The sequence below is a fragment of the Colias eurytheme genome, chromosome 1, assembly GCF_061535395.1.
Source record: "Colias eurytheme isolate Ceu_HAF_F1 chromosome 1, ilColEury1 Martin Lab GWU primary, whole genome shotgun sequence".
NCBI lineage: Eukaryota > Metazoa > Arthropoda > Insecta > Lepidoptera > Pieridae > Colias > Colias eurytheme.
Window position 1 is genome coordinate 15,006,632 of NC_142980.1, and position 23,879 is coordinate 15,030,510.

The 23,879-nt window shown below is 36.4% G+C and overlaps 1 protein-coding gene across 1 annotated transcript in view; it reads right to left on the bottom strand.

The window, feature by feature from the left end:
- Positions 1–281: 281 nt before the first annotated feature.
- Positions 282–23,879, bottom strand: part of Vps13B (vacuolar protein sorting 13B) — a 45,020-nt gene continuing 21,422 nt past the window's right edge. The window contains exons 43-86 of the mRNA XM_090105990.1: positions 23,214–23,329; positions 23,031–23,118; positions 22,485–22,698; positions 21,699–21,879; positions 21,437–21,588; positions 21,186–21,324; positions 20,822–20,945; positions 20,552–20,661; positions 20,072–20,256; positions 19,597–19,737; positions 19,079–19,271; positions 18,271–18,440; positions 18,048–18,124; positions 17,659–17,840; positions 17,337–17,452; positions 17,041–17,129; positions 16,579–16,709; positions 16,123–16,271; positions 15,551–15,676; positions 15,068–15,179; positions 14,557–14,733; positions 13,891–14,046; positions 12,914–13,015; positions 12,558–12,649; positions 11,655–11,841; positions 11,111–11,287; positions 10,534–10,684; positions 9,606–9,748; positions 9,230–9,310; positions 9,079–9,127; positions 8,796–8,896; positions 8,526–8,631; positions 8,254–8,352; positions 7,734–7,888; positions 7,137–7,371; positions 6,656–6,888; positions 6,261–6,396; positions 5,718–5,925; positions 4,670–4,740; positions 4,215–4,402; positions 3,420–3,572; positions 2,544–2,639; positions 2,154–2,228; positions 282–1,557 (exon numbers count right to left, since the gene is read on the bottom strand). Coding sequence (XP_089962116.1) covers positions 1,384–1,557; positions 2,154–2,228; positions 2,544–2,639; positions 3,420–3,572; positions 4,215–4,402; positions 4,670–4,740; positions 5,718–5,925; positions 6,261–6,396; positions 6,656–6,888; positions 7,137–7,371; positions 7,734–7,888; positions 8,254–8,352; positions 8,526–8,631; positions 8,796–8,896; positions 9,079–9,127; positions 9,230–9,310; positions 9,606–9,748; positions 10,534–10,684; positions 11,111–11,287; positions 11,655–11,841; positions 12,558–12,649; positions 12,914–13,015; positions 13,891–14,046; positions 14,557–14,733; positions 15,068–15,179; positions 15,551–15,676; positions 16,123–16,271; positions 16,579–16,709; positions 17,041–17,129; positions 17,337–17,452; positions 17,659–17,840; positions 18,048–18,124; positions 18,271–18,440; positions 19,079–19,271; positions 19,597–19,737; positions 20,072–20,256; positions 20,552–20,661; positions 20,822–20,945; positions 21,186–21,324; positions 21,437–21,588; positions 21,699–21,879; positions 22,485–22,698; positions 23,031–23,118; positions 23,214–23,329 — 6,140 coding nt within the window. The 3' untranslated portion in view covers positions 282–1,383. The remainder of the gene's footprint in view (positions 1,558–2,153; positions 2,229–2,543; positions 2,640–3,419; positions 3,573–4,214; positions 4,403–4,669; positions 4,741–5,717; positions 5,926–6,260; positions 6,397–6,655; positions 6,889–7,136; positions 7,372–7,733; positions 7,889–8,253; positions 8,353–8,525; positions 8,632–8,795; positions 8,897–9,078; positions 9,128–9,229; positions 9,311–9,605; positions 9,749–10,533; positions 10,685–11,110; positions 11,288–11,654; positions 11,842–12,557; positions 12,650–12,913; positions 13,016–13,890; positions 14,047–14,556; positions 14,734–15,067; positions 15,180–15,550; positions 15,677–16,122; positions 16,272–16,578; positions 16,710–17,040; positions 17,130–17,336; positions 17,453–17,658; positions 17,841–18,047; positions 18,125–18,270; positions 18,441–19,078; positions 19,272–19,596; positions 19,738–20,071; positions 20,257–20,551; positions 20,662–20,821; positions 20,946–21,185; positions 21,325–21,436; positions 21,589–21,698; positions 21,880–22,484; positions 22,699–23,030; positions 23,119–23,213; positions 23,330–23,879) is intronic.

Consider the following 23,879-nt stretch of genomic DNA (forward strand, 5'->3'; position numbering starts at 1 on the left):
ATGTTTAATACGGCGCTTTTTCTTATCATTGATATAGTTTTCATGTAAGTACTGCAAAAATCGTTAGCTAAAAAACATACTTCCGGGTAACTTTTTTATGAAATTAATTTTTTTTCATGTTAATAAACCCCTTGGGATCCCATTTCTTGCAAAAAGTAAAAATCCCAAAAATGTCGATTACTGCATTCTTTGTTATCAGGGCAGAATACATCTATTTGAAAAAAAAATGCGTCTGGAATTTTTTAATTATTTTTTACGTACTCAGCGTATGCAAAACTATAACCTCCTTTGAGCTTAGTATACAAACAGTGGGACACCCTGTATAGGATTGTATCAGTAAACACTAAATAATTTTCGAAAATGAGCAGATTTCTCAGTATTTACAGTTACTTGTTTCATATTCAAAATCTAGAATAATTTAAGGGTAATTGGGAGATTTCAGTTATTACAATTTGAGTTATGAAGTATGGTCGCGAACCAAGAAGAATTTCGCATATTGTCCGGGTAAAACCCATCTTTGCCACTCCTGCGTAAAAATAATGCTAATGTCTCTCTAGTCGAAATTATTCCTAGTTCGCCCCCGTACTACAAGAGCCGGTGTTATGAATTCTTCAGCCGATAGAGTGTAGCTCGCTGCTAGTAGTTGTAGAGGCCCGAGTTTAAGCTGGTATTGATGCAAGTGTCAAAGTTATGGTTTCTTAAACTAATAAAATATGTGCATAATTTGTAGTCTCGTCTGAGCACCATGTTTGAGCTGGTAACATTGGCATTTATAACTGTAGAGTCAACAGTAATGGTAGAGCAGCGGCTAGAGTTGTGGGTAGAACGTGTAGTAGAACAGCCAAATGCGTCTATCCGAATCAAGTTTCATTTTGTAATTCTGACTGTGCTGGTAGAGCATCGACTAGAGTAGTTGATAGAGCCAGGACTAGAGAAGTAGCCAGAGCCACAAGTAGAACCAGGACTACAGTAGCAGTTAGCGCCACAAGTAGTCACGAGTACAGCCATGACTAGAGCAGAAGGTAGAGCTATAGTAGAACCACAGCGAGACTAACGGCTATAACGTGACAACGTCCAATCGGACGTGCTTCTTTGTCGCTCGTTCCGCGCTCTCGCTCGCACTTCAAGCCTTACATGGAACGCCTCAGAGCGAGGTAACGCCGCATGAGTCATATTTTTTTTGTGCGTGCAGCCGGCTTTATCGAATTATAAGACGTTGTCACGTCAAAAACCACGACTGTATCCCCTATGGAGCAGCATGTAGAGCCATAATTACAGCAGCGGTTATAACCACAACTAGAACCACCGTTAGAGCTGCGACTAGATCCAATATAGAGCAGCAGGTCCCCTATAGACCACCAGATCCTCCATACAACACTCCCTCTAGAGCATAGCCGTGTGATCTCCCGTGTTATGATGCACCGCAGCCGCTAGAGCCGCATACAGCGCATGCGCACACCCCGGAGCTGGCAGTAGTGTTAGCACCCGGGCCTCCGCCCCAGCACGGGCCTCCGCCCCCGTGTAGCGAGCCACGCGCGCCATCGCTGCGGCACTTAACTGCAACAACCGATTACTTGTTGATTTTTGAAGTGAAACTTCTTTAGGCGCGTTGAAAGTAAAATTTCAAGGTCAAGTCATGGAGTAAAGCGACGATTTTGGTATCTTTGATTCTTGCCAAAGAAGTTTCACTTCTAACACGTGCGTTTGGCACACATGCTCTTTTCTCTATAAACAAGATCGCCTCCGGAATCTTTCGGCAGCTCTGGCAGGGTGCTGAGCGTTACGAAGGCTTGATCTTTAACTGTTTTCACACCTTTTTCTACGCAAAATAGCCGCAGAAACATGGCGGCATTTTTATAATTACCTAATAGATATGTTAAAACATTACATTATGGATTTATATCCTCCTATTTCGAGTGTTAATAAAATACAGAAAATAATATAATATCAAGAGTTTAGAATAGATTATAAACTGATTAGATTTTGTAATTGGAAAGGACATTTTCATTATTACATCATTTCTTTAATCTTAACTTTAACTTTAAACTTCGACTTGTTTATGATAAAACCAAACTTCGATTGCGAGAAATCAATCACAATTCATGAACAAGGGAGGTGATATCTATTACCAATAAATATTCAATTTATATTACCTGATATTCATTGTCTTCATCCAGCGCCACGCGTGATTCAGACATCCTTGGATATTTTCTTTGTGTAACGTGAATCTAGAAAATAACATATTTATTAATACAATTCTACGATATTTTTATTATTTTACCATTTAGACACAATAAGATTAAAATTTTAATTTTGTATTTGTTTTTGGATAAGAGGTAATTTGTAAAACCAATGAAGGTTAAGAAAACTTGAATATTTACTTATTCATTCAAACAATCATTATTTGATGTACTTATTGACATGACAGATCATGTTTTATTTGAATAAATGTACTAAAAATGTATTCCACACTATAATTTGTACATTTTTTAATTACTTTTGCTCAAAAAGTTCTCCATTTTTATTTATTAGCTTCAACTTACCTCTATAATTTGTCCCTCGTAAGGTCCCAAAGTACATAACTTGAAGTCTATCATCTCTATAACACGCTCCGACTCGGGTTCCGCAATCACCAAAAACTACGAAATATTTTAATCTATATTAAAAATAGGAATAGCATGTTGTGGAATAAAAGATGGGATAAATCCGATACAAAAAGATAATTTAAATTGGAACACAATAGAGCCATTAAATCCACTAAAATATTCTAAAAATGAAGTAACAAGTAAGAACTCCATCAGTTTATTTTGCCTCCATCTAACATGTAAATTACAAATGAATAGGATGACTGCATGTGCATAAACCATCCAGCTAGCTTAAAACTTAACTTAAGCAATAGATGGCGTTAAATTTCTAGGAAAATTAATATGAGTGCACCAGATAAAGTTTTGCAAGGACTAGGTTACAAGTATGGTCTGGTTTCCGAAGGATATGGTTTGCCTATTTTGGTACTAGATGGCGCTGAATATTCAGAAATATTTGTGTACGGTGCGGTAAATATAATCAAACTTTTTGTGAAGGTATGTACTCTTCTTGTAGTACTACATAGTTTTGTCTAGTTAGGTTAGATGTCGTTGTCTATCAGAGCTTATTCAAGTCTAGGTAACTGTAGGACTATTTCATTAAATTCAGTACTAGGTGGCGTTGTCTCTATCTCAATGTTTTATGTTATTAAGGAGGGCATTCACAGTCAATTCATTTGTTAACATTTAAAGATTTAGGCGAAATAAATAGAGTGAAGATACAAATTTACGATGGTCCGAGATTTACCATCATTTTGTGGGCGCCATTTCATACAATGGATTGACCGTGAATAGCCACCTTTCTATATACGTCACCATTTTTATTGTTATCTATACCTTGTGCGTGATAAGCAAGTGCAGCTGAACATCAGCAAGTAGCACGGAGAATCCTGTGAAGGCAGCTAGTGATGATAGTCTGAAGGTCCATCGCACGCAGTCCCGCTGCCAACCGGTCTGCGCCTCTAACTCGGGCTTCGCCACCCAACGGGGCTACAATATAATATTTTAGCTAATTATTTTGTTACTTGTGTCCCCTATTTTTCCTATGGTGGTGATCCATTTTGAACATATTTTATTTCTGTATCTATACCAGGAAACGAGTTGTTGTCGAGATTTATACGACAGATACTGACGGATAATAAATTGAAAAATGAATCGCCAAAGAATATGTTAAGCGTAAAACTCGAAGACCGATCGACCAATTCGGTTAATTAACGCTTTTTTGGGGCACTACAAGTTCTTATCGAGAAGCAAAAAAGTACTAATCGAGAGAAAACGTGAAAAAGGTGCAATAGGGCAAAACAACAACAAGTGTTAAAGCAGCTAGTTACATTTACATATAATTACGATATAATTACGACGACGCGGTTGGCGAAGTGGTAAAGTAACTGCCCACTGAGCCGACGGTCCCGGGTTCGATCCCGTTTAGGGCAAATATTTGTGTGATGAACTCAATTATTTGTTCTCGGGTCTGGGTGTTATTATCTATATATGTATTTATTAAATATTATATTTATCGTCGCCTAGTACCCACAACACAAGCCTTAATTGAGCTTACTGTGGGACTAGGTCGATTTGTGTAATAATGTCCTATAATATTTATTTATTATTTATATATTTATAAAATCCCACCTGTGGCACAGGATCCCATCCGGTCTGTGTGAGCAGGCCATGTCCAGCATACGCCACGAGATCAGCTGTAGCACTCAGCGGTTTGGTGATAGCACCCAATAAACCCCGTCGTAACGCGGCAGTCCCACTTTCTGTTTCGCCCACTGCCACTCCCACTAGTGGGTGGTGGGCTAGACCACCTACTGCACCTGTGTACAGAACAAAAATATAATAAGACAAGAAGTAAGAGTAATTGTACAGATGTACGATTATTAAAAATTAAGTCGATTTCTAGAGCTTTTTAATTTGAATATGATAATTAAATTAAACTAGAGATATTAGTTTAATTTAAGATTTTAGAGCATGTAACTCATTTTAATTAAGTGAACAAATTGTTTTTATGAATAATACAGTCTTCCTGAACCAAATTTTATCAATTCTATACAATAAATTAACTATATTGTTATCTTATTTACCTAGTATATTGATGGCAAAATTAGTTATGCCTGCAAAAAGTCCCGCCATGAGGTTCGGTGGTGGTCGCCGTCTGAAAATGTAATATTTATTTATTATTTATTTAACAATTTTATGTACCATTACAAATTTTACAATCATATAATATTAACAGAAAAGGAAACATTCACAGCACATAAGGCAACCTTATCGCTTATCAGCGATCTCTTCCAGGCTGCCCAAGGTAAAGGATAAAGATTGATATTAAATGGGTACACGGGTGGCAATGAAAATAAAGATAAAAGAGAGTAAATAAAATACATATTATATGAATAATAAAAGAAGATATAATACATACTATTATTTTGAAGGAAAAGCTAAATCAGATAAATGTTTATTTAAAAGAGTTTTAAAGGAACTTTTCGAGGAAGCTCGTCTTACAGCTATAGGCAAAGAATTCCAAAGTCTGATAGCGGTTATTACAAAGGATTTACCAAGGAAACTAGTGTGGTGAGAAGGAAAGCTAAGGAGAAGGTTATCAGCGGAACGAAGAGTATAAACACCTGAATCTAGGAAATTAAATTGTTCTTTTAAATAGGAGGGAGAATTGGGATCAAAGAGGATGGAAAATAACAACTTCAACGCATTTGCATTCCGGCGAAGTCTTATAGGAAGCCACTTGAGTTTATTAATGATATTGAGTCACCCTTTCCAATCAAAAGATAATCAATTTAAGCAACACTTCTTTGCATTTGCTATTAGAAAATCTATTTTCCAAAAGCTATCATCTACATTCAGACAGACACAATACAATCTCAGTATTTACCACTAACAAAGCCCCCTCAATTTTACATAACTTATACCAAACCGTTAAGGGCCGATTTTTCAATGCTTGGATAAAACTTATCGGTCCAATAAAGTATTACACGATAATATTAAAATGTCACGTAAACTGTCAAATACGGGCAACTAGAATACGTTTTTAAAATGGTAGTTTTTTACACCATTCGACGAATAAGTTTTATCCAAGCATTTAAAAATCGGCCCTAGAAGAAGTTAAATGCTTGTAACCTAGCAGCCGCAGCCCGTCTCGCATGCTGTTCATCTCCCGCAAGCAGATCCAGGTTACGCGCTAGTGATCCTGCGCATGCGCTCAACGAGCGGAGTAGAGCCGCCGCTGCTGCGGAGGCTACGCCCCGTAGGCCTCCGCCCGCCCCGCCTACACGAGCTGCGAGTGCACCCGGGGCGCCGAGTAGTTCTAGTCCTCCTACTACCCAGCCTGTGTAGTGTGTATATAATATTTTGTTAACTGATTGCATGTTGTCGTTACCATACGAAATGGTTGGATGAAGTGTATTTAGTAGTCAAAAATAATTCTAAAAAAATTATAGAAAAATAAGCAAGTCGAAAATCACAAAGCGCATAAAATAACGAAAAAAAATTTAATTAAGTATAAAGAAGAAAAATTTAGAAGAAGAAAATAATAATTACTTAATTACCATTTTTTACAGATAACACATCAACAAGAAATGCAAGTTATTTTTAAATCCCCATTCGTTGTCCCTATAGCCAAACTATGCCCTTGTCAAGCTTAAAAAACAACTTTAATCTCACCAGCTCCCAAGATGGCGGCGGACAAGTAGTGCACGGTGAGCGCGTGTGTCAAACGGCCTGGTGACGTCATCACGTCTTGTAACTGAAAAGCGCTTAGGCGCAGCGGGCTCTGATCAAGCGCTATGTACATGCGTACCTGGTTATAAAATAACTTTCGTAAATATATTAAACTAATTTAAATGTTTACTGTTAAATATAATGATGTAAAAAAATTATGTGTGTAATTCTAAAATTACACACTTTCTTATAATCCTTATTATCAACATTTAATGCTAAAAGAAGGAGTCAATAAGCTACAAAATGTGTTTATAATAATGAAGAATTAGCCATAGGATAGTAATTACTAAATAATTCAACCTCTTCCTTTTATATTATAAATACAAAATATTCCTTACCGCAGTATGCAGCGTAAGTGTCAAGTCCAAAGGATGTATGAGCAGTTTCCTCAACCTCAGAGGGCGCTGCAACGACACCGCCTCAGCCAACGCGATTTCACTCCCTTCGTTCCCATCTATACTCCCTCTATCCCTCCCCGGGATAACCCTGACTAGACTGACCAGCGCGGAAACATAGGCGTCTTCTATGTATAGACCTAGCGGGCCTATACGCATCTCTATTTCTGTCAATTCTAGAAGGGAAGAATTTAATATTTATTAACACTGACCTAATCATAAAAGGAAGTATTATTTAGCAATCAGAGCAATCCAGATAGTTTCATATAGCACATCAATCAAGCATTTACAACACGAAACATTTAACATTTGGACTTACAAAAATTAAACATTTTTTACATATCCAGAAGTAATATTATATCAAAATCCATTCCTACTTACCGCCACACGATATATTAGAGAATATGAAATTGAACCGACTCACCATTAAAGCTGTTACCACCAACGCTCCACTTATCGTTGCAGGTGACCACCATCAGCCTGGCGTCTTCCACCCTCATGTCGAAGTCCTCCTCCCCCATGTTCCACAGTGGTGGCCAGGGGTCACCATCCACGGTTTCTGCTCTGGTGGTAGCTACCACCGCGAAGTCGTATTGCCCGTCTTCGTATTGCGCGTTGTCTACTTGAACGTCGACTACCGAGATGTTCACTTTGGTTTTCTGAAAGGCAATAAAGTATTTTTTTTATAGTCTACCAATTTAGTACGAAAAGTAGTTGAAAATGATGAATTATTATTAGTGTAATAAGTTTTTAAAAAGCGTTAAGAAAATGAATTCTTATTATTGCAAACTTGGTGCGAGCATATGATAAATTAAATTCTCCTCAAATTGAGTTTTATTAGCGAGAAAATATTAGCACAAAAAAACTTAATCATTTCTCCAACTATCAATTTTCAAGCATAATAAAAGCATTGATAATCAAAAATTAAGCTGTAACAGGCATACTTATTCTTCTACTTCTAGCAAACAATAATAATCACCCAAAATTAGACTCTACCCCCAGATTCTAAGACCCAACTCACCCTAACATTATCCTTCAGTGAAATCGCAGCTCTTTGCAAATACAACGCCATTATAGGCAGCTCCTCCGCAGAGCCGGCCACGCTGATCGCCACGCTGTCTATCACGCAGCGAATACGGTCCATTTCAGACCACATGTGACTGCTGTCTGACCATTCTGGATATTTTTACGAGCGTTTAGCATAAAATTCGATACTTTTTGTAATACGGAGCAAATTGTCAAGATTTGAGTTCAGAGACAAGCACAGTAAAAAAAATAATTAGAGACCTAAATGCAACCGCTTCAACTTATTAAAAAGAAAAAATAATAATTGCTAATCATTTGTAAAATTTTACGTTTGTATGTTTTTATTTCGTAAAAAATCTAGATATAGGTAATGGCTTAGTAATTCGTTGGATACGTTTAACATTATTAAAAATCAATAGGAACAAGATAAAAGTACCTAATGAAAAAAATCAAAGGCTATAACTATGTGTGGATTCTTAGATTGAAAATTGATTACATTATACAGTTAAACTAACCTGTATCGGTGACGCCTTGTAACATTATGGAAGTTTCCGACATGTCAGTATTTTCATCGTGAGCCACTGTTACCGAACTTTGAAGTTTGTCGAACGCGGCTGATTTAGAAACAAATATAAATTCAAAAATTTTACAAATGCACTTGAAATTAAATATGTAATATGGATTTCTTATTTAACGTATTGTCTGAGTTTTGCACATAATCCTACTACTACTACTAGTGCAAATAATCAGTAACAATTTACATTTAAATAATTATAATTTCCCTTACCATTGATATCATTTCGCACAGCACTCGACAGCTTGGCGAGTGACGAATCTTTTAAGGCGTCTATTTCAGTCATTACTATCGTGTTTTGCTTATCTTTCTTGTCAGCCTAAAAATATTAAAATAATAGTACTTCATCATTCATTTAATCTTTCTCAACTAAAACGATGACATTCACTAGACAATATAAATAGTATTGATGGTACAATTTGGAAACTACTTCAGAAAAACGAAAAAATAATAATAAAAGTAAAGAAAAGGAAAATTAATTACCTTGATGACTTTGGACGAGGAAAGTGATTGTGTGGTACTCGCTACTGATAGTAGTGGCGCGTCTTCGGGATCCGTTCTGCTACTAGATGGTTCTGGCATCACTGAAAATATTGTTTTGTATGACAAAATTTTCACGTAATCAAATTGTATACTTAATTTCATTTAAATTTGGTTATATTGAAAACTGTTTAGATATTTAGGTATTGAAGTTGTCTCATTAGATAAGATTGAAATTCTATTGAAAAATCCGACGAATTACACTAAAAATATTGGCTTTACTTACGATTATCATCAGCGGTGATGCGTTGTAAGCTTGCCTCATCATTTTGTACCTGAATAATAAATTTTAAACTTTAATCTCTGTTTTTTGTAGTAATGCAATATTACTTGCGTTTTATCAAATGTAGTGTGTAGTAAAATTAAGTTGTGTTTACCTCTTTAAAAGTTGGCAACGAGTCCTTAGCTATAAACGGACCAACCAGGCGGCGGCGTATATCACTTGCTGATATATCGAACTGTGAATAATTGTAGCGGTTTTACATCAAATACATTACATAAACATAAAAAAATAACAACATAGATTATTTTTTTTAATAATTTTCCAGCTTCTTCCCATTCATCTTTCCATTTTATTAGCTTTTTTTATTTCTGGTATAGATACTCTATAGATCTGTTTCATTACTCTGAAAAATTATTTTTCAAGTGTGTTACCAAAAAATAATTGGATAATAAATAAAAAGTGTCCGACTACATTATTCGATAATATTTCAATCACCCATTTACCATTATTTAAATTTATTACTTATTTACCTGATCGATATCCTGCAACTCTATGAGCGTGGAGTGCGGATGCGTGCGCACGCGCACCTTGATTGTGAGTCCACCGCTTAGTTGTAGCAATTGCTCGCCATCCGCCACTGCCATTGGCTGACTCCAGTCGGGGTCTAGTTCTTCTGCGAAGGAGCAGTATTTTTTTTTGTATTTTTTCACTAATAATACATTTTTTGTCATTTTTTTAATACTCAATAATTTATTCGTTTTTTTTTGACAGATACACAAATCTCGAAAGTGTAAATCAATGTAAACGATCTACTAATTCGGAAATGACTGATTTCCTACTCTTATATTAACATGTATTTTTCATCTTTTTTCACATCTATTGCACAATTGGCTAGTGGCAATGCAGTTTATTCACTATATCCCTAATTCCTTCCCCACCTCCCCACAATCAACGTCCACGACGAGTAGCGGTAAGCGCATGTTACACACACGTAACTATACAACTGTTCTGTTTAAGACATGTTTTACCGCTATATCACTACATAGTATAAAACAAAGTCGCTTTTTCTTTCCCTATTGCTCTATGTCCCTTTGTATGCTTAAATCTTTAAAACTACGCAACGGAGTTAGATGCGTTTTTTTTTAATATATAGAGTGATTCAAAAGGAAGGTTTTAGTCTATAATTTATTAGGTTTTAGTCAAAGCGGACGAAGCCGCGAGCGGAAATCATTGATAGAATAGTTTATTTTGTCACAATGACGTAAGAATCGTTTCATAAAGGATCGTCTGAAAATATTTAATACTCATTTATTGATGTTGCTTTGTTATGCATTTTTACCTAAAAATGCATAACAAAGCAACATCAATAAATGAAAAGATAAATCACAAGTGCTTTATTCTACCTAGAATAAAGCACTTGTGATTTATCTTTTCTTTAATTTAATGAATACACAATACCTCGGGGCACGCCCACCACGAGCAGCGGCAGCGTGGGGCGGGCGCCCTCCGCGGGCGGGTAGCGCGCGCAGTACGCCGGCGTGGAGTAGTGCGTGCCCGATACACCCTCCACAGTGCACCACCAACGGGCGCCCGAACACTCTTTTGATGCCTGCTATGGAAGATATAGTTTAGCGGCCTTACTAATAAAAAGTTAAACAAAGGATAAATTTTCTACCATTTTCTGCCATAGCTGTGTCCTGCTCTTACTCACATGAAACGTCAATCATAAAAACAAGACAGGTTATTCCAACAACTAATCCATTGCATAGCGAATGGGTAACATTTTATTAGTTAGACCGTAAGATTATATGTTTATTTGAAGCCAAAAGATCGATAGAGTAAATAAAATAACCGGTGAAAGAACTTTTAATAGATCTAGTAATTCGGAATTATGCACATAATTATATCTCATTTGATACACGCTAGGCATAAAGTTTATAATACGGGTATAGCTATTTTATTCGAGACCTATCTAACAAAGAAATTTTGTTGTGTTCTTTTTTTGTTATATAATAAAAATTGGCCAAATAAGGACCTGACTCCGATGTCTTCCCTGTTTAGGCTCCTCGAGACTTTCTTCAAACTGCATCGGCTGAGCGACGGCAAGAGGTTTTCCCGTCCGATTTTGTATCAGGAACTGTGGACACGGGTCCTCAGCTATTGTTATTAGCCATCGCCCTTCATGATGCTGCTGGCATATTACGACCGGTACCTAAAATATATATCTATTTATTATTTGCATAAATAAAGTATTTTCGTTAGAATGCTTTTGATGAAATGATGTATTTTTAACAATTAATTAACTTGAACATAGATAAAGTGAAATCTGACGCTTGTTTAATTACGCATGATTATAAAATGTCCCAATTATTATGAAATCCAATTATTACTACTATCAAAAATGTTTACTTTTATCAATATTCAACATACTTTTGCTTTGGTTCAATACATTCCATATCATTTTTATGCAGAACATTATACAATAATAATTCAAGAAGGAACTAATTATATGCTTTCAACATCCTTCCCTCCATTCTCATTCCATCCCTTAAATTGCTGTCCATCCCGTAGCAACTCACCGAACCACCCCCCTCCTCCCTCAACGCAATAGGCCTCCGCAGGGGCTCCGCTGCCAACCTCACGGGAGCGGCCGCCGAGGGCGCAGCGCCCGGCAGCGCGACGCACACGTAGGGGCGAAGCTCCTCCGCGTGCCCGCCGCGCCACCGCCCGCGCACCCAGAACCGGGACAGCGGCGTGCCGTGGATGCTGCGAGGGGAAATTAGTTGTTTGTTTCAGGGATAGTTTAGGAGTTGAACATTGATTCGACTAAAAGGAAAAAATGATAAAAAACTGATACGATATCAATCCTGGATTTTGAAGTGTCATAAGGAAGACAATGGTATAGAAGACACATAGATATGAAATCAAAGAATGCGAAGCGTTTTTAAGCGAAACTATTGGCTATTCAAAATCTTAATGAGTTGACTCCTTTAATATGATATTTGATATATCTTAATAGTGTATTTCTATTTTACAAAAGTAGTATTCTTTATACAAAACTATTTTAACAAAATCTTATAATCTGTCTCATCTAACAGGACTTCTTTTGTCTTATTATATGACTATTATGACATTATGAGATTAAATTTAACGATTCAATATTTTTTATTGTTATGAAATGAAATGAAATGAAATGATTTATTTTGCAAGAAATGTGGAAGATTTACAGATGTTACACAATTCATTGTTCAGCACAAATCGCCAATTGATTGGCATGCAAAAATTAACAATAGAATGTCAATGTCTTACTACATAAATATCATCATTTTTATAATAATTATATATTTTTATTATTATTTTTTTATTTTATTGATACACAAACAAGAAATATATGAATCATTTTAGGGAAGAACTTCAAGATCTTAGGATACAAATGAAATTAAAAAATCCTTCTGGATTTTTTATAGTTATTTATATCTTACCTTCCCTCTTCAGTCGGATGCACCACTTTGTATGTCTTCGGTTGCAACACACAGTGACTGTCTGCTTCGTTGGGCACGGCGATAGCGGATACCTAGAACACGGTGTTGTGCATGCAGTTTCGTGTACGTACATGTTACAATTTAGGTGAAATGAGATGGGATGATATATGAGGAACTTTGGAAAAAGGATGGTGAGTTTTAAGTTAATAATATAAGTTATGTTTGCTATTAAATGAGTTCCCAGTGTTATGTAAGGACTGTGGAATGGTGTCGACGGAAGAATCTTTTTTTCGGGTGTATGTTAATAGTGTGTATGCGAAAATTTAACTTCCACTACAAGCTCTCGTACCACTCACCAGAATATCAGTCTGTAGCCTATTAATGATGATGTAGGTAGAAGTAACTCCGAGAACATTTATATCTTCTTTTATTTCATAGTAAAGAGTAAGTAAGGCAACCTGTTGTTGGAAAGACGGATGATTAGACACACATTTACACAATATTTATCCGACTTTCGCACTTCATATACGTTGTAGCAGCAGCGCCATCATATATAAATGAATAAATAGAGTTAAATAGATATTTAAATTATAATAATTATATTAATAGATATTTAAATAAAATAAATAAACCGATCGAAAGCGTCCCATAGAGTCTGTGGAGACATGACTGTTAGCAGACTAGCTGGCAACAATCAACGAGTTTGTTGGAGACATCCAATAGCGACATCCAGGTGTATAGTTAACATCTCATGCAGTAGTTAGAGACATCCACCAGGCTAGTTGAATACTTCGAACGTATTAGTTGAAGATATACAGCTGATTTGGTGGTGACATCCAACTGTGTCCACTGATGCTTTAGCGACATCCGACAGACGCCTTTGCGACGTCCATCGGTCACATCCAACGAACTTGTTGGCTCAACCAACAGTATCGTTGGTGACATGTCACTGCCGACATACAACAGACTTGCAGAGACGTCCACAAAACACCACGACGCCACGGTGACGAGTAAATGGCAACATCCAACGAGCTCAGTGGTGACGTCCAACAGTCTGGCCGGTGACATCCGAACTGTTCGTCAGAGACATCCAACCGACTGGTTGTAAACAGCCAAAAAGTTCGTTGGTGACATCCAACACTCATTGGAGACATTCAACCCACTCTGTTACTTCCAACCGGCTCATAGGGTGCGTTCAATCGAAATCAAAGGGGAAAAAAAAAACAAAAAATATAGTAAAAGAGAAACGGGTATGCTCCAAGGTCACGGAGAAAAACAAAACAGAAACAAAGAAATACATATATAGTAAAGAGAATGCTCCAAGGTGACTCGCCTTATGGTTGCAGTGTATAGCGCAGGCGGCGGGCCGGTCGACCGCCACGCGGCCCGGCGCCGGCCTGCCGTACCGCCCGGGCTCCTCGCCGCACACCTCCAGCTGCCCGCTCACGAACGTCTCGCGACCCATTTCCACTGACATGAAGAACGGTTTCTGTGGATGAACAAAAAATTAAGTTCTTTTTTTTGGTAAACTGCATGGTTTGTAACAGCTAATGTAAAACACTGTTTTGTTAAATGCATAAAATGAACAAAATGTATTTCAAAATGAATGTAAAACAGGATAAAAAATTACGTTAATGAGTCCCTCCTTTAGTAGAGAGAAGATATTATGACGTAAGGTAAAATGAAGTTAAAAGTAGACTTTTCGTGTGTGATCCCATTCTTGTGCTAAATAGTAAATATATATAAATCTCGTGTCACAATGTTTGTCCTTAATGGACTCCTAAACCACTTATAATAAAATTCGCACACCATGTGCAGTTCGATTCAACTTGAGAGATAGGATAGTTTAAACATGTAGGTACCACGGGCGAAGCCGGGGCGGACCACTAGTAGTAAATATTAATTTATGTATTATTACCTATACCATTCATATGATATTTTCAAAGAAGTCTATTTCATAAATGCTTAAGTTTGAGATGGTATTAAAACGTTACTATACCTTGAGTATGATAGTAGGCGGGGATATAGCAACACCAGGCTCCAGCTTGCACAGTGGCGCCGCATCATACGCGCGCAGCGTGAGCGCAATCGGCGACGCGTTCGCGAGCAACACCACGGGGCACACTTGTAGTTCTAGTGAACAACCACCCCCCGCTCGTACGGGGTTGTAGCGGACCTGGATAAATAAATATTTACAATATGATTGACAGGATAGATCTTCATGGTGATTCCTGGCTAGAACAATTATGATTAAAACGTTCAATTTAGTAAGCATACACGCCCACTTTTAAAAAGTGATTGAAGTAAGTTCATCACAATTTAGAGATCTTTTTTCTATTCATACCGGAATTCAAAATCAAAAATTTACAATTTTTTACAACATCAAAATACCCTACTTTCAAGAAGCAAAGACTATCGTAATGAAGACAGTCTAATTTAAAAAATAATCATTCAAAAATAAACAACATTTCCAACCTCTCTAAAGTATGCTATCCTATAATCAAACTCACATTGATATCACATCGAGGCTGCAGTAACGCCGGCTGCCATGTTCCAGGCCAATGGCTAGTCACTATAGAATACGGCCATGTTGTTTTTGCGTCACGCGCTGAACGATTTAACCTGTTAAATGGAATAATTACGTTTAATAAACCACTGGGGGAAGTTAGGTATAATATTTAAAACCGCAGTATCCATTCCAACGTGGAAAAATGATAGACCTATTTAGATGTCTAGTGCCCTTTCCCCACATCGTAAATAATACTGCTTTAAGACATCATGTTAACCTTCCTGGCCACTTTGTTGGGTATTTTGGACTGTAACTTTACTTTATATCTAACACTTTTTTTATCAAAAACAAACGCACCCATTTGGAGCTAGCTTGGAGCACAGTAACAATATAGAAAATTCTTTCTTTTTGCAACTTATTCAATTTATGGTCTGAATGGTAATTCTCGACTAAAATCATATGTTTTACTTCTTCATCTACGTACCATTGCCGTAAAACGTCCAATAGTTCGTCCACAGTATTAGTTGTAGTGGGCTTCTCGAATACAGACGTATCCGTGACGCCGTAGTGCAGCGGCACTGCGTCACGTGTTACTGGACAATCGATGTTTCTGGAACAATTGAGACATTTTATAAATTCATATAACACATACTGACTGTGTCAAGCATTTTTCTATCAAATGATTTTTGATAAAATAGTTATTTAAGTGCATGTTTTGAATTTTTGAAGTAAAACTTCTTTAGGCGAGTAAAATTTCAAGGTCGCGACAAGGCAATACCGTCACGTCATGGAGTAAGGCGACGACTTTGGTATCTTTGAATCCTGCCAAGAAGTTTTAATTTTGACATGTGTGCTCGGCACACAAGCTTTTTGTTTAAACAATTGGACAGGTTAGTTTTTATGTAAAATTAAAAAAAAAATACAGAAGAGAATAACTTCAATAACTATAGCAGGGTATGAATTGCCTAACATGAGTGGCCTAGCGCTCTTTAAATATTCGTCATCATAAATCTTACAACTTATCCAAGGTTACCATGGCAACAAGATTAATTATACCTATATTGAAAAGACAGCGTGTGTCTGGCTGACGTAGTTCCCGGTGCTGAGAGATGAGTACTAGCTCCTCGACCCGGCGCCGTCTGCACTATGGCGGGTAGTTGGCCGTCTTCGAGCTCCGCTTGACTGAGCTCCGATGATATTAATACCTAATCGCGTAGAATAATTTTAAAATTGAATCAATAGTTAACATTTGAATGGATACTAAGTATGTATAAAATTCTGGAAGTGACATAGATAATTTAAAGGTATTCAATACGATAGAAATAATATAAAAATGTATATTTCATTTACACAAAAAAGTTTCAAAGATTCGTCACAAGTTAATAATTTACTTCATGTCAAATTTGTTATTTAAAAAAAACATAAATTTCATTTGAGGTGGGTACAATTTTATACCATTTCTTCATCTTCAGAGTTAACTTTAAATATAGAAACATATTATATTGAACTCACATCAGTATCCAGCGGTAAATGTGACGTAAGCACATAGAACGGCCATATTGTAGCTACAATGCGTCCATCACTGCGCGCGCGCACTACACGACACCACACTGATATGTATGGCATGTCACCTGTGTTGGGCACTGTGGAATACAAGTCAGAAGTTAATAAAATAAAATAAAAATAGATAATATAAACATGATTTATTAAATGCATATACTTACTTATTTCAACCTAGCGAATAAAAGAGAATAAACGAAGAAAAAAAGAATATAATCGAAAAAATAAATAACTGAGTCAATTAAAAAGAACATTGTGGCTAAGAAGGAGCCGTGAAAAGGAAGAAAATTATATCACTACACTATTTGTGATACAATACGCATAAAGTCTTCTTTGTTAACTTGTTACCTGCACCATTTCAAACCTTTTTTTACTATATAATAAATAAAATTCGCGTAGCTAAATGAACCTTACCTTTAACCAACCATGGCACATTTTCTTTGCGACACTCCTTCAATGGAATATCGCCAGACCAGCCGGATTCTTGCGAATTGAATCTCAGTCTAAAATATATGAAGTACATTAAAAAAAATATTATTCAAAATTTTATTACCTATATAAATTGTGTCCGAACAGAAGCAGAACGAGCTCTCACTTAAAAATAACATGTTACCACAGATAATTCAGAAGCAGAACTAGCGTTAAATGCAAAAAAACTCAATAAAAGCAAGTTTTCAGTTCGAATAGCTTAAAAACAGTTATGTACATACTTGAGAACAGATTCAGATTCACTATTGCAGAGCACGCTCCAACCGATTGTCTCGGGTTGCAATTCGCCAGAACTAATCGTTTGCCAAGTGTTTTGACTGGATCGCAGAGAGCGAACCTGTTTTATTAATTGTTACATTAATAATTTGGAACAACACATAAATTTTAATTAATTATTAAAGTATTGCGCACAAAGTTTCATCATTTAACAAAACTTGGCTAGCTATGAATTTTATTACCTCACTAGTAGTACATAGTAATTTACACCTCACATTTACTAGAAGGAGACACCTAAACGCGTTAATTAATGAATAATTTCCTCACCTTATACAATAGAGGCAGCCGCAGCATATTGACCACTAGCAGCCTTCCAGCGAGGTACATATCCCGTCTCGCCCCAGTCTCCCCCACACGTACATATAGCGACATCCCCCCACTGTAGTCTGTTACAAGATCTTCTGCGTCTTCGAGCCGAACGCGTCGAGTTCCCTCAGTGAATGGTAAGCCTGTTTCATATTTATATTAATTGTTTAATATATCAAAGAAATATCTTTTAAAGCGTGTGTGAATACTGCAACATTGATTGGAAAAGCTTAAATAATTATGCAAAAAGAACTAATATCATAGTTAAACATTATAGAAAACACAGCAATTTGAAAACAGAAACAATTATAGTTATTCTAAATAATAATTAATAACATAAGTTCACTCACTAGTAGACCAGTGCCATTCAGTGGAAGGACCTGCTAAAGCGAATCTTAACATTTTCGGAGCCGTAGCTGACCGCCACCTAGAATATATTTAATAATAATAGTAAACGGTCAATATTGTTTAACATCAATATTTACTATGAACTTTACTTACATGTTGGATCCATAACTAGCAGTATAAGAATCAATAAAAATATATTCAAGTTATATTATCCAAGTAAGTTACCTGTAAGCCAAACTGACTCCTGGACCAAGTGGTATAACCTCTTCGGTGCCTTCTTGACCGATTCTTAACGCAATGGCGCAGTTGTTATGCACCCAAAGCGAGATGAGACCGTCCAAAGATGCCTTTGGGGGTTTGTGTTCGGTTTCTTTTGTTCGCGAACGGTTCAGCGACTATAATAATGTTTTTTAGGTGTTATAAAAAACATACATTTTCCTCATCCATTTACATGAAAGTGGTGGATTTTGGAGTCTTTATATATTTGTGATACGTACATATTGGTCAGATAATGTTGTTTTTTTTAATAACGGGTATCAATACAAATGTATTATTTGTAGAATTTAAATAGATAAAAAAATATTTGTTAAATTTGCAAAGTGTTTGTGTCTGATCATAGATAAACTCTGTTGATTGGTTAAACCACTTAAATCCATACTAATATTATAAATGCGAAAGTAACTCTGTGTGTCTGTCTGTTACTCAATCACGCCTAAACTACTGAACCAATTTGCATGAAATTTGGTATGGAGATATTTTGATACCCGAGAAAGGACATAGGCTACTTTTTACCCCGGGACATAGGATAGGTTTTATATAAATCACTAGTGGTCCGAGCCGGCTTCGCCCGTGGTACCTACATGTTTAAACTATCCTATCTCTCAAGTTAGATCGAACTGCACATGGTGTGCGAATTTTATAATAATCGGTTAAGTGGTTTAGGAATCCATTGAGGACAAACATTGTGACACGAGATTTATATATGTATATATAATAATATCATTAAAAAACACCTTGATATTAAAAAACTCACCTGATGATACGCAACCTCCCAGTCGTCCACGAGCGCTCGTAGCGTGCACACGCGTTGCAAATGTAACGCCGCACGTATATCACTTGCGCGTAACCGTAACCGTGGTTCTGTTACCATTTCGACAATACCCTCAGTACGGAACTCTTCGACGAACTGCTCCATTGCACCCGTAGAACTGTCTATTATGTCGCTCCTGTGATGGTGACAATTATTTATTTATATTCTATTGTAATTGATAATGTAAAGAATCAGAGTAAGGAATACATTTCACATCATCTATTATGATGCTGATAAGTTTTATTTTTAATAATATGATTTTATAATATAAGTCGTGGATGATGCTTACCTATAATACATACATTCATTCAAATAAACTTAGAACACTCATATTTTATTCAGATCGTAAATAACATATGATAACAGAAGGGTAGCAATAACAACTGTTGGCATTTGTTTACTTTTTTCCTGATTATATTTATCGTTGAATATAATAGTTGAATATAAAAGTTAATACTTACGACAATTTAGCATCAAAGATAATTCTAGGCGAAGACGCAATTAGCAAATGCAGCGCTGCGTCCGATACGCGCACGCTCAACGTGCGGTGACTGCGAGACAGCGGACGAGACACGTAATAACCTTCTAGATTACTTGCTTCCCTGTTTACAGAATGGTAAATAATTACTCTTTGATACGGAAAGTATTTAGGACTGTTTGGCCTTAAATCTTTTAATTTTTAAGGGTATTTTATCTATTTTATAATTCATTTCCTCCATCTATCTAGCATAATTTACTCAAAATATAGATGCAATTTTTTAACGCAATTTAATTTTTATAAATTATCTGCATATAATATTCATAGAGGTGCTAATTGTAATGCAAGCCTAAGACTAGTTCATTACTAATCTTACATTCTATTACCATTTCACTCTTAACCACTTCAAATCAATTATTCTTACCCACACTTTTCTTACTATTAAAAACCATAATCACCTATCAATCTTCGGCAGCGCATTATGCACATTAAACTCGAGGCAGGCCATGCGCAGAGCTAGTCTAAACCTCGGCAAGAGTTTTGGCGCAAAGTAGGAATCCACTCTGAGTACGCCTGATAACTGTTCGCCAGTTATTGGACTTGTCTTCTGGTAATAGTCGCATACTGGCGGCTGGTCGAATGACTGAAAAGTGTACTGGATCTTGGATTATCTTGGATATTGACTAATGTAAAGTATTGGTAAACTAAACTTACCTTTATATTGAATATTTAGTTAACTGAACTAGCCTTTATCATTGTATTTTTGTTTGAAATGTATAGGCTCCGAAACTACTGGACCGATTTGAAAGTTTTTCACTAGCAGAAAGCTACATTATTCCAGTGACGTAGGCTATTATATTTAATTTTGTTTTTCAAAGACAACATCCCATTTTTATCATAATCAAAATTAATTAATTAAAAAGCTAAATAAGTCTTACCATTGGATCTCGACTGGGCATAAACTTCCTCATGTCGAACTCGAATGGTGGCGCATTCGCATCCGAATGAGAACAAACTCTAACACGCCACATTAAAGCAAATACTGCATCTAAAAGCGGAATCATCAGGTTAGTAATCTAATATAATATTTCATATGTTAAGAAAAGCATTTTTATATTTCGTTAAGATCATTGTGAACTTTGAACCGATCAAAATACATATGAACACTATGAATTTCAAATATCTGGGAGGCTTAATATGTAACTTACTATTAGCTCTAACGTTCAGTTTCAATTCCCTTTGCTCGTGTATCGGCAACTTGAAGCAGGTGTGTGTTTCCCAACGACACAGCAGTGGGCTGTATAATTCTAGCACACATTCTATTTCTTCTTCCTAAAACAAGAAATATCAAGATATTGCAATTCTTATCTTAATCTTAGCTATATAGGATTCAAAATCTTTAAAACGCTTGTATTTAAAATACAAGTGTGTATTTTAAACAGTGTCATGTTGAAATGTTCTCGATCGAGAAGCGTCAACATTAAAAAAAACGTTTCCAGCAACACTGTTGATCAACTGTAGTTTGTAAACTTAAAATACTATTTAATTCAAATATTTTATTATTTTTCATACCTGTCCTGGTAGAGGGAAGGCTATTAGTCTGGTGATAGCTCTGGGGTGTGGATACCTCCATGATACGGAGTCACCTTGCAGCATTATCTGGTACGCCATTGGTAGCTGACCACCAGATATTATTTTGAATGCTCCACTCCTGTTCGGTCAATTTTATTAATAAAAAATTCAAGGGGTTTATAAATTAAGAAAAACTTGAGTTATACATATATAAAAAAAAAAATTTAGTTATGAGTGGATAACAATATTACCTTAAATCATCCTTATAATAATTATGATCGGCACTATCTCGGCCTTCAATGGATATGAAGGAAGGTTGATGAACGCTGGCGGCTTGGTACAGCCCGGAGACGCTAGTACCCGTTTGTTGAACAAATGCTTCGCTTTTCTCGCTATATATTTCCTAGATTCATATAAGGAAGTAGGATTAAAACTAACTGTTTTAGTCAAAATGAAGGAAATTATATCTTTATACAATTTATTTAGCTTAAAAATATACTTGAAAGTACTAACTTCAGCGTCTTCCCCTAGCTCTTTCAGAATGTCTCGTAACTGTGCTATGACGGCTAGATCTTCAGGTCTTACATCCAGTCCCATACGGTCTAGATCTACTGCAAGACGAATGTTAGGTTCTCGAGCTGCTAGTCCACCTTCAGCACGACGCCATGATTCCCATGTTGCATCTAATCGTATACTGGAAGATACGAAACGATTTAAAACTTATATAAAAAATGTACTAGTTCAGAGAGCGTACAGGAATATATGGACGATAAAAATCATGGAGGGTTGTCGCGTAAAAACCACAGGACAGTTCTTTGGCATATTATGATATATTGTGTAGTTAGATATAAATTACATATTATGTAATATTGACATGATTTTAAAAGAGCAACTATGGAGTTTCTTGCCGATTCTTCACCATAGATACTGCTTTCCGAATCGCTGGTAAATGTTAAAAATACTTATGTATGTAATGACGATTCGAAAGTGCTTCTAAATAGTAGTCTAATTGAATAAATTAATGTTTGAGTTTGAGTTTGAAAAAGATCAGTTCCTGCAATTTCCATCTAAATCAAACTTAAACTTTGGACTAGACCTTTTTAAAATGTTATTTTTTATTGTCTTTCTTTCGCGTTGCAACAGTACAATTGTATGGTATCATTTTTTAGTTGGATGGTATGAGGCTGTTGGCTAGAATGAGGTACTTTTTGCAGCGATAATACTCCTTTCCATGGGAATTTCCTGTTTTGCGGACGAATCTACGGGTACTTACTTATTATCAAATAATCTACCACATACCCGGCCACCATCGGCTGCAGCAGCACATGCCGCCTGTCACTGGGCGCACCGGCAGTAGCCAGCAACGCTGTGAACAGCGCACGGCAACACAACCGCTCCGGCTTGCTGCCCGCGGCCAACTGAGCGCTTGCTGTCTCCCAACCTGCCGCACCCCACTCCCCGCGCACGGCCACTTGGGTTGTTTGCGCTATTATGCTGTCTATGCTGTTGCGGACTGTGGGATTTTGGTTATATTAAGTGACTTATATGAGGGTACTTCGATCACTAGCGTGCATGTATTCGTACAGAATATGTTTGCGAGCATAATGAAGGACGTCGGTCATTCATCTCGGTCACTAGCATGTGCGCAAAAGTAAGTACAGATAATTCAGCGCGCATTTTAAGAGACGCCAGACTTTATTCGCAAACGAAATAGATTCAGACTACGCGAAGGAATAAGGATCACGCGCCATGACATCCGTTTAAACACACAAAACTTAGAAAATCGCGAATGCAGCCAAAATTATGCATTATTATTTGCAAATGAGTTATTTAAAGGTTACTTACCCATAAATCTTCTTAATTTGTACAGCACAGGAACTTTAGGTGCGCGGCTTTGTGAGTCATCTTTGCGAGGCGGAAGATTTTTGTTAACCTGGTTAAAAAATGGAAATGTATGACAAACTCAATAAAATATTTATCTATAATTTATTATGTCACATAAAGGAATTTAAACTTAACAAAACTAACCAGTTTCATTATTCCTTTGAGCCGTATCAGTCGGTCGGTAGACACTTCGAAAAGTAAAGGTCGCTCTACGTCCAATTGCACTGAGCCACGTGAATTTGAATTGCTGCCGTAGTTACCTACAAATTATATACAAAAATACACATTTTAACATGTAATATCTAAAACCATTGATATATTGATTGTGTTCATTCATATATTAGTGCGTTTTCGTTATATTTCCAATTTAATTAAGAGTTAACGGAACTTAACTTCTCAATATATCCAGACTGTGTGTGTTCACTGTTCATTTATTATTGGTCATATATCTATAGTAAATTAAAAAAAAATATATTCTCCAATACTTAAATGTATGGTGAGTGATATGTAATAAAACTTTGCTATCTCTACTTGCCCCCTTTTCTTACAACTTATCCCCCTACTAGACTAGAGTAGATAATTTTTGAAACAAAAAAAAAATCGCAGTCGGATGAAACCCATTAGAAAAGGAGGGGAATATGATGAAAATAAAAGGAAAAATAAATTACGGTCAATCCGAGTTCGGGAAGTGGGAGGGTGGAGCTTTTAAGAGAAAAAAATGGTTTCTCTCGATTTCCGACAAAACTACAAGTCCTACGGAAAAAATTTCAATGGCAAAGTTGTAAGTAATAAAAAGGTCTACAACTTTTG